Here is a 10403-nt window from a genome sequence, read left to right on the forward strand (position 1 = left end):
TTAAAAATTTCTGTTTTGTTTGGATTTTACTTCTTTTTTTTTTTTTGGCAGCTGTTTGGATTTTACTATTTGCCGTCATTGGCTAAAGTGAATTTGTTTCATTTGGTTAGATCTTTTGTCTAATGGTACTCTTTTATAAAAAAAACTATGTTGGTAAAAATGTTCTGTTTAGGACGCTTTTGGTAACTTTACGGTGGTCTCACGATAATGTCCAATCAACCATATCTGTACACTAAAATGCATTTTCTAATTGTTAGATGCGGAATTGTGTTTAATGAAAGAAAAAGTCAAATACAAACATCAAAATAGCAACACACAATTTTGGTGCCGTACGTACCGCTATGTGCGGATTTTCTTTTAATTATTCATTTATTATGATTATTTAACTTAAAATATTTATTAATTTACTGTTTTTATTATTAATCTAAATCCATATATTTATTTATTATTTTACCTCATAAATTATATAACTATAAATATCTATTTTAAAAGAATTATCCCACAAACTATGTTATTTTTAATTCAAACCAAAAAATCAAACAACATATTAAAAAAAAACAAATTTAATAATTATAATTATTCAAAATAGTTCATGTATTTTATCTATTATAATAGAAGTCATGATTTCTTTCATGTGTGATATTTAATTCTAAATCATCAGATATAGTTATCCTAACATTTGGTTTTAAAATAAACTATATATTGATTCGCACAACCGTGCGAGTTTTTTTATTTATATACTTAAACATTTTAGTTTATACTCCCTCTTGATACAAATATATGATGTTTAAGGTTGTTCAGACACGTATTAAAAGAAATTAAATATTTACTTTTATCTATTACTTTTTGTTTTTTCTTTTAGTTTAAATTAAATATAGTTTAAATTGTTATTATAATTCACTATTAAATAAAATATTTATATAATTCTAAAATTCATTTATAAATCAAATATAATATAATTATAATTTCTAATTATAGTTTATGATAACTAAAATTAAAATTAAGTACTTTTTGGAAAAAAAAAATTGATTCTGAGAAATTTCTTAAAATATATTTATTTGTATTCAAATAAAAAGATAAATATATATATACTATTAAAATAGAAGTCATGATTTTTTTTATGTGTGATTTTTTTATCTGGACCATCCCTAAAACATTTTTAAATTTTACATAAAATTAAAATATCTTCTAATATTTTTATTTTTATTTGAAATACTAATAAATATTTTAAAAAATGTCTAACAAAATCTTTCAAATATATTTTAGAATCTTTTTAATATATTTTCGAAATTAGTTAATTAAAGTTTTAATTATCACAAAGTATAATTAGAAACTAAGTTTTAGTTTAGTTTTGATAGTAACCAATAATTAATAATTATATAAAATATTTTAATAATATTTTAATGATAATAAAAATTTTAAATTTATTTAATTTCAAAATTAAATTTAAGAAATATTTTAAGAGATGTTTTCAAAAATAAATATTCATTTCTATTTTAATTTAATAGTTTAGTTGTGATTTTTTATTTTAGATCACTTAGAAGTCATACCTTTAAATATTTTTACCATGTAATACAATTAATTTACATTTCCCTTCATAGATGAAACGTTTGATCTTTATTCATGTCATATATATAAGACTTTAGTTTACTGTTATTAATGTATGTGTGTTCCGCTGAGTTAAAAATCAATTTGGTTTATTATTTAAATAACTATACGAAATTGGTTTAATTAATCATTATATACCAAATTCTATATTATGTAGGTTCAATTTAATTTAATTTTTACATATATTTCAAATTTAGAAATAAAATAAAAATTATGTAAATCAATATTGTTACATAATAATGTTTTCAAAATAAATTTTCTTACAAAAATACAAAATTTATAAATATTATAGTTATAATATTATATGCGACAAAAATATTATTATAAAGTAAGATAAGTAAGATAATATATGATACCAAATTATATTAATTTATTGATATATTTTATTGCATAACCTAAAATATTTTAATATTTAAGAAAACATGCACGGTCGTGCGGGTCAAGATCTAGTTATAATTAATTTATGTAAAAGTTGATAAAAATTTAAAGAATTGTCCAAATTAAAAAATCATGCATGAAAATTTCATCACTACAGTGTATATATATATTAAGAGATTTATTATAAAAACAGTATATGGTTGAATCTATAGTATTGTGTTTTAAAATATTACTAGATTTTGATCCGCGTTTAGAAAGTGTTTTTTTTTTCATTTATTGATCCCAAGCTGATTTAAAAACTACCATTATTGTTGTTCAAATCTTAACAATTGAATTTTTTATATTTTTATCAATACATTTTTTTTAACACAATACCTATATAAATATTGATACATGTATGATATAATTAATAATACCATTTATTATGCAAATAAAATAGTTTTAGGATTTTTAATATTTGATTCAATTTTATTATTTGCAAGGTAGAATTCTAACATTATTATATTTGCATAATAAATTTATTATTATTATTAATTAGATCATATACTAGTATAAAATCTAGAATAATTAAATGTTATTATTATTAAGTAGATTATAAATGGTTATATACAAATATAATTATTTGTTGATGGAATATTGTAGTTTTGAAATTATGAATATCTAATAATATTTTGATGGAATAAAAAGAGAATTAAATGTGGAAGTCCCCTTGGTCCAGTGGTTTGACCAAGAGTTCATTAATGCTTCTACACCAAGAAGTCTAAGTTTTAATTCCCAGAGAAGGCGGAATTATGCGAATTAAATGAGAAAAAGATTACAAGAGATCTGAGCACGGCGCAAGAAGTACCGTTAAGCATGGATCCCATAGGGCGGCTCAGGTGATGCAGTCAGGCGTGAATCCTCATACGACAACTATAATTGTCGGCTGTAGAATCGTCTGTAATATTTCTCATAGTTGTAATAACATAATTATCAAGCGTTAAAAAAAGAGAATTAAATAGGTTGCTAGGATGTTATCTTGAAAATACAAAAAAAAGCAACATTCTAGGGTGAAAAAAAAGTCACACATATAGAGTAATTTATTTATTTTTATTCATCACGTTATTTTTTATTTTAAATCAGAGTATCGTTAGAGCAAACTTAAACTCTAAGAGTTGTGTTGATAAAAAAACAAACATCTTTTATACAATAAAACACAAGTCAATCAACAATTCTCTGAGTGACATGTGTCATTTACAGTTTTTTTTTAAATTATTTTTTTTTGTTTTAAACGATTAATTATAAAAATTGATTTTCAGCAATTGTTTAATCATAAACACAAAAAAAAAAACTCTGTAACCGTAAAACCTTTTCCATTTTTAATTTTTTGAAACTGTAAAATTTAAAAATCCCTGGATTTTCTCAAATCACCACGTTCAAAAGTGAACATATCTTCTACAACTCCTAAATCATGGACGTTTCAAACTGTTTCTTACTTATATATATAACTTTCAATCAAAAATTTGTTTTTTTTTAATTTGCTCTCCTTTTCCACAGTTTCATCTTCTTCGTCGATTTTTTTTTTTTTTTTTCTTTTGGGTTCTGAACCTCGCAAAAGAAAATTTATGTTTTGATCCAGAATTCTATTCTTCCCAACGTAATACTCTCTTTTTTATTTTTGCATGATTCACATTAAAACATACCAGTCGAGTTTTATCCTGGTTCAGAGCTTTAGTTCTTTCAAAAAAAGGGAAATCAAAAACATTGTCAAGGTATAGTAAGTATATATGACTGTATTAATTATATAACTTATATTTGAGATAGATTACTCTTTTCTCTTTCTTTGACAAAAAAGATTCAACTATTTACAAACAGGTGTTTCTTTCGTTAATGGTTTGGATGTGTATATATAATCTCCAAGCACTATAACCTTAACTGGATTTGAAATACTAACGTGAGTATTTGGCATCAGTTAACCATAACTTTTTTGGTGTTTTAAAGCTTTGTCTGCAAATAATTTAGGTTAAATATGGTTATAGAGAAAAAGAAAAGCTAGGCCATTTTACCAATGAGGTACATGAAGGTGGGAATTACCGAACGAGATTAAGGTCCATTGTTAAAAGATGTAATTTTAGTTAATTATAACTGCAAGCTGTTATAATTTCCTTCGTAAAATATTTTTAATTTCAGGTTTTTAGTAGAACAAGTATATTTTTTGGCTAAAGCAAATACCACGTTGATGTTGATTATATTTCCTAATACTAGTAATCAATAAAGCGTTGCAATTTTAACGCGAAAACGGCGTCGTGGAATGACGTTGAGAAAAAAAAACTTTCCTTTGTGCGAGAGAAACCAACACTGAAATGTTTTTACTTAAACCCTAAAAACCTCATCTTTTTGCTGTACTCTCTGAGATCAACGGTGACTAAAAAATGGCGATTAGTCCGCTGGCGCAGCTCAACGAGTTAACGATCTCTTCCTCGTCCTCCTCATTTCTCGCGAATTCGATATCCAATTCGTTGCATAGTAGCTTCGCGAGTACGAGAATCAGCGGCTTCCCGAAACGAAGAAGCGATTCAAAGTCCAAGTCTTTGCGGCTGAGATGCTCCTTCTCCCCGATGGAGACCGCGAAGATTAAGGTCGTTGGTGTCGGCGGTGGCGGTAACAACGCCGTCAACCGCATGATTTCCAGCGGCTTGCAGGTTCATCTCTCTTCTCCTCGAAGAAAGAAACAAATCAATTTCATCCTTTTTGCTTCGAATTGATTTCGAAAGATCCCATTTTGATTCCTTATGTTTGACAGAGTGTTGATTTCTATGCGATAAACACGGACTCTCAAGCTCTGCTTCAGTCTTCTGCACAAACCCCACTTCAAATTGGAGAGCTTCTCACTCGTGGCCTTGGTTAAGTCTCTCTACAGACAAGTAATGTTACTCCTTTTTGTTAAAGATGCGAGCTTTTGAGTGTTGACACTCTCTGTTAACTAACGCAGGTACTGGTGGGAACCCGCTTCTAGGAGAACAAGCTGCTGAAGAATCTAAAGATGCTATTGCTAATGCTCTCAAAGGATCTGACCTTGTTTTCATTACTGCTGGTATGGGTGGTGGCACTGGCTCTGGTGCTGCTCCTGTCGTAGCTCAGATTTCAAAGGAAGCTGGTTATTTGACCGTTGGTGTTGTTACATATCCTTTTAGCTTCGAAGGACGTAAAAGATCTTTTCAGGTATATATGTCTTGACACACCGTTTCTTGTTTTAAGTGTTTCAGTCTTGTTATGACTAATCTTGGCTTGACTGTCTAGGCGTTGGAAGCCATTGAGAAGCTGCAGAAGAACGTTGATACGCTTATTGTGATTCCAAATGATCGTCTGCTAGATATTGCTGATGAACAGACACCCCTTCAGGACGCTTTTCTTCTTGCCGATGATGTTTTGCGCCAAGGAGTTCAAGGAATCTCAGATATTATTACTGTGAGTTTGTGCATTTGTACAAGTTGGCTGATGAAAATGATCCTTAGGAAACAGTATGTATTGTTCTTTTCTTCAGATACCTGGACTGGTCAATGTTGATTTTGCGGATGTGAAAGCGGTTATGAAAGATTCTGGAACTGCAATGCTTGGGGTAGGTGTTTCCTGCGGCAAGAACCGAGCACAAGAAGCAGCTGAGCAAGCCACTTTGGCTCCACTGATCGGCTCATCCATACAATCAGCCACTGGTGTAGTTTACAACATTACCGGCGGAAAAGACATTACTTTGCAGGAAGTGAACCGAGTTTCTCAGGTACTGGAATAATCTTGATTCAGTTCAGTTTGGGTGTATACTGTATTATACAATCCACAGTCTTGTCATGTTTTTGGTGGGGGGTTTGCTTTTGCAGGTGGTGACAAGTTTGGCGGACCCATCAGCCAACATCATATTTGGAGCTGTTGTGGATGATCGCTACACTGGAGAGATTCATGTAACGATTATCGCCACGGGCTTCTCACAGTCTTTCCAGAAGACACTTCTGACTGACCCAAGAGCAGCTAAACTCGTGGACAAAATGGGATCAACCGGTCAACAAGAGAACAAAGGAATGTCACTACCTCACCAGAGGCAGTCTCCTGCAACTATCAACCCCAAACCGTCTTCTCCCCGTAGACTTTTCTTCTAGTATTCTTTTGCCTTTTTCGTTTCTAAGCAGAGTCCTTTATGAAAAATGTAATGATCTTCAGGCTCAATACCAATTACTTTTGAGTTTGCTTAAAATGTCTTCAAATCAAAATTAACATATCAATCTCATATTAATGCATAACTTGCACCCAAACAACATACACAACCGCTATGGGCACAGACAAGATAGTATGTTCATATTAAATATCTATAACACTAAACAAAGCAAGGTGACAAAAAAAACAAAAACAAAGCAAAGAATAGCCTATGCTTATACATGTGTCTTAACATTAATGTAACATGAGACTTAGATTTCTACATCAGCAGCATGTCAGCATCCCCAAAAACTAGAAGATCATTAGAGTCTTTTGTTTTACTGTGGCTTTGTCATTAATAATCACATGTGAGGCTCAAGGACCACTGGAAAGAATAGCCAATTCACCATAGCCAGCAGGACGGCCTGAAGTGGGCTCATGTCAGCCACCTTCCAAGTAGCATACTAATGTTTCTTCTCAATGAGAACCAACATTTTATCACCACCCATCAGTAATGACATAGTTTCTCAAGGGATTGAACAGGTTTCATTCGGGATGACTTAGGCTAAATCTCTAAGGAATATACATGCAGTTTTGGCGGTGCTCCTGCCACAGTCTCAACAAGATACTTTCTGATATTCCATGGCAAACAACATTAACAAAACATACACATACACATTCTAGTACACAATTCTACTCACAAACATCTTTTTTGTCTTCTCTCAGGTGTTTCACAGAACCCTCTCTCAGCCTAAAACACAACTCACAAACAGAAAGAAAACTACAGATATATTCCTTTCTCATCTTTACGGTGAAGCTGAAACTTGATCTGCAGCACCAGACCCCGGAGATGAAGAAGCAGCTTCCTCTTTCGAAATGGCAACGTAGTTCGTAGGAGCAGCCGGCCTGTTAAGACTCTCCCTTCTCCCTCCTTCTTTCGCAATAGACCTGCTTCCGTTCTGGTTTGCATTCAAAGATAAACGCCGGTTGGCTCCTCCGTTGTTAGCTCGCGTCCCCACAGGTTTCTTAGCACTGACTGGTCTTGCTGCAGGGCTTGGCCTGGTGCTAAACGCAGAGTCTTGCTCTACGTGTGGCTGTTCTTGAACCTTCTTTTGCTCCCTCAGCCTCCGTTTCTCATCTTCTCGTTCTTGCCTGAGCATACCGTACTCATCTAACATAGCTAGCAGAGGAACGCCATCGTATGCAAAGGACATGCTGTGTTCCTCTTCCCAGGCTCGGATCTTGGCAACCAATGTGTCAACCATCGCTATTCCACAACAAGCAAGAAAGATTCCAGTTAAGATTATGAATATCAATCAAAGAGAATGTTTAACTTTAAGTTCTTCTTCTACACATACCAGGAATCTTGCTAACCAGAATCCTGGCTTTCTCAGCTCTCTTGAGATTCAAATGCGCTCCTCTGCTGGCACTGTACCTGTTGTGGTCCTGTTCTCACAAACCAAAAACCATGGAAAAATACAAAAACTCAAGATCCAATTTAATGTTATTGTCTTATGTGGGCATGCCGATTCCGGTAGTTTGGGTTGGGCAGTGGTAGTTCGGTTCGACCAAAATCTCGCCGAACTGAACCGGAAAAAGTTCAGTTCGATATTCAGATAGTTCGGCTTTTTTTTTTTTACCAAAACTAACCGAAGTTTTTTGTTTCGATTATCTTTTGGTTGAAAATTTGGTTGAAAATTTGGGTAATTCTGGTTAATTTTGGTTAATTTAGTTACTTCGGTTTAAAATTTTGAGTTACTTGTTTATTTACTTTTTTTTTAAAAAAAAATTCTTGAAAAACTTAACTAACGATTAACCGAAAACCAAAGTTTTTTTATAAATCTGACGAATCGAACCCAACTTCTCACCGAACTAACCACTTTTTTTGTTCGGTTCGGTTTAAAATCCCAGGCCTACTAGTCTAATGATTCATCACAATGTGTGACTGAGAAAAATAAAAAACTAGGCATTACCCGGTTGTAGTCTTCTAACCAGCTCTCTTCCTCACAAGCAGACATCCATTTCTCAACTCTGTCCAATACATCCTTCCTACTAACCGCTTCTTCTCTAGCCTTAGCTATCTGGCCATCCATATCCGCCAACAACTCAGTATGCTCCACGTTCCCAGCATCAATCAGCGACATGATCCTCTCGCGAGCCGACTCAGGATTTATCTCCACGTGCGCACGCGCGTATATCTCCTCTAGCTCGGACTGTTTCTTGAATGCAATCTCCTTCATTCTGCTGGCTTTCAGCTGGTCAAGCCTGTCCACTTCCACCTCCGCCTGCTTGATCAGATCACGTGCGAGAGCGCCTGGGGTAGTGACGTCATCTACTGAAGATGAAATGTTGCACGTGACGTGGTTGAAAAGATCCCTTTCTTCGTCAGGAGTGTCCATCAGGTTCCAGAGATCAATCAGCTGAGTGGCAAGGTCTTGAAGCTTTTGAAGTCTTTGCTTCTTGTCATCTTCAAGAGTCGAGACGGTTTTAGCCAACCTCGAGAGAGTGTCGTTGCTAATGCTCTTGGCCTGGACACCTGTTTCTTCATCTAAGCTCGGGTGAACTTGTGTCACGGTGGTTAAGAAGTCCAAAGCGAGAACGGCGCATAGATCATGGACAGTGCTCACAAACTCGAGCACTTTCTGCAGCCTTTCGCTCTTCTCTTTCTGAAGCTCTTGGAGTTGGCTGTGGAAAGAGTCTAGTTTCTTGAGAGACAAGTCAGATTCGTCGACTATAGGAGGAAGTGGAAGCTCGTTATTACTCAAACCACCTGCAATCTCTCCCGAGATCTTCTGGATTTGTGATTGCACATCGGAGAAGGCTCTGACTCTCTCCTCTTTCTGTTGCCAGAGTTGTTCGAGAGCTGGTGCTATAGCAGCTAGCTGTTCTTTTATCGTTCCATGAGACTTATCAGGCTGCATTGCAACAACAGAAGAAACAATCACTTACAATGCCACTTCTGAACTTGGGACAAGAGAAACAAAACTTACAATGCCGTTAGCAAAGGTTTTATCTCCAAGAGAGGTAGTGAGGCTGGAGAGTTCAGCGTTAGCATCAGACAAGGTCTGAAGAAGCTCGGCGCGGGACTTGGCAGCTTGTTCAACTTTACGCTTGTAAACATCGAGACACTCTTGCTCTATCTGAAGAAGCATCTTGTCTCGTTGCCCATCGCTCTCACCTACTTCATCCCATATTTCCTGTTTTTTAAACAATAATGTTATTCATGCCACACAAGAATTGAGTAAAAAGGCATGCAACAACTTCGGTATGAGATGGTACCTGTAGTTTTTGGAGTAAAGTACCACAAGTTATCTCCCCGAGATGAGGACTTTCAGCATCTGTGACCGCCATTGTCACGAACTCAGAAGGTTTCCTGCAAAAAAAAAAAAAAAAAAAAAAAAAGACAGTTAGAGAAAGTAATTAACCCCCCAAAAAAAAAAAAAAAAAAAAAAAAAAAAAGACAGTTAGAGACTAGAACTAAAGTAAGAGCTAAATGGTACACAGAACTTCTTCACAGTGATTAACGGACATTGCTAGAAGTATATTAGATCTTTCTTAACAATATAGCAGAGCAAGCTTGGAGCAAAACAATCAAACAGCATTGGATGATGAAACCAAAGCAATCAAAATAAAAACATCATACTGATCAAACCGAACAGTGAAAAAAAGGGGGTATGGTTACCGAGATTGACACTTGATTTCGAGGGTTTTAAATGAGTCTCTCTCTCTCAACAAGAAGTGTTCTTGTAGATCTGAAGCTCAGTGACGACAATATAAACTAAAAAAACTATTGAGAGAAAATCTGTGAGCAAGTGATGATGGAGGAATATCTATCTACGGATGGATGGAATGGAGAGGTGCTGTTTGGACGGACCCACACTTCTTTGTACTATTGTTTACGATGGAAATTTTATACACCCCCTTGTTTTTCGGCTATATTACAAAACATGACACTGTCTTCCAGTCTACCTTTGACTTAAGGTGCTTTGCTTGTTTGACCAAACCAGTTACTTTAGTTTTTTTTTTCCCTTTCTTAGATTCTCATAAAACAAATTGGTCTATGTAGTTTTCAAATTTTTATAAATTTAAGGATTTAAATTAATATGTATCATTTTATTTTAATTTATATATTTGTATTTCTAAATCGGTTTATAAAAACGTAATAGAAATTATTCTGTAGAATTGGTTATCAAACTTGCTTGTTTTTTAAGCTCAAAGGCAACTCATATTTATACATACGTGAAGCGTATCCT

The 10403-nt window shown here is 33.9% G+C and overlaps 2 protein-coding genes across 2 annotated transcripts; one reads left to right on the plus strand and one right to left on the minus strand.

Moving 5' to 3' along the window:
- The first annotated feature begins 4321 nt into the window (after positions 1-4321).
- On the plus strand, positions 4322-6211 carry LOC106322713 (cell division protein FtsZ homolog 1, chloroplastic). Its single transcript, XM_013760832.1, has 6 exons — positions 4322-4667; positions 4769-4868; positions 4958-5187; positions 5266-5433; positions 5510-5743; positions 5841-6211. The coding sequence occupies exons 1-6, from the start codon at positions 4398-4400 to the stop codon at positions 6114-6116; spliced, it is 1278 nt and encodes a 425-aa protein (XP_013616286.1). The 5' UTR covers positions 4322-4397; the 3' UTR covers positions 6117-6211.
- A 553-nt stretch (positions 6212-6764) lies between these two features.
- LOC106327552 (65-kDa microtubule-associated protein 1-like) lies at positions 6765-10008 on the minus strand. The gene is made up of 6 exons (XM_013765719.1): positions 9833-10008; positions 9430-9523; positions 9141-9347; positions 8124-9065; positions 7509-7596; positions 6765-7417 (listed from the first exon to the last, which is right to left on the minus strand). Exons 2-6 carry the CDS (start codon positions 9499-9501, stop codon positions 6957-6959), a joined length of 1770 nt encoding a protein of 589 aa, XP_013621173.1. The 5' UTR covers positions 9502-9523; positions 9833-10008; the 3' UTR covers positions 6765-6956.
- Between the last annotated feature and the right edge of the window lie 395 nt (positions 10009-10403).

The sequence above is a fragment of the Brassica oleracea genome, chromosome C2 (assembly GCF_000695525.1).
Source record: "Brassica oleracea var. oleracea cultivar TO1000 chromosome C2, BOL, whole genome shotgun sequence".
Classification (NCBI taxonomy): Eukaryota; Viridiplantae; Streptophyta; class Magnoliopsida; order Brassicales; family Brassicaceae; genus Brassica; species Brassica oleracea.

Coding starts and splice junctions, on each gene's coding strand:
- LOC106322713 (XM_013760832.1), top strand. CDS start 4,398: ATGGCGATTAGTCCGCTGGCGCAGCTCAACGAGTTAACGATCTCTTCC. Junction 4,869..4,957: donor GCTTCTCACTCGTGGCCTTG/GTTAAGTCTCTC, acceptor TAACTAACGCAG/GTACTGGTGGGAACCCGCTT. Junction 5,434..5,509: donor GAATCTCAGATATTATTACT/GTGAGTTTGTGC, acceptor TCTTTTCTTCAG/ATACCTGGACTGGTCAATGT.
- LOC106327552 (XM_013765719.1), bottom strand. CDS start 9,501: ATGGCGGTCACAGATGCTGAAAGTCCTCATCTCGGGGAGATAACTTGT. Junction 9,066..9,140: donor AAACCTTTGCTAACGGCATT/GTAAGTTTTGTT, acceptor GTTGCAATGCAG/CCTGATAAGTCTCATGGAAC. Junction 7,597..8,123: donor GGTTAGAAGACTACAACCGG/GTAATGCCTAGT, acceptor TTGTGAGAACAG/GACCACAACAGGTACAGTGC.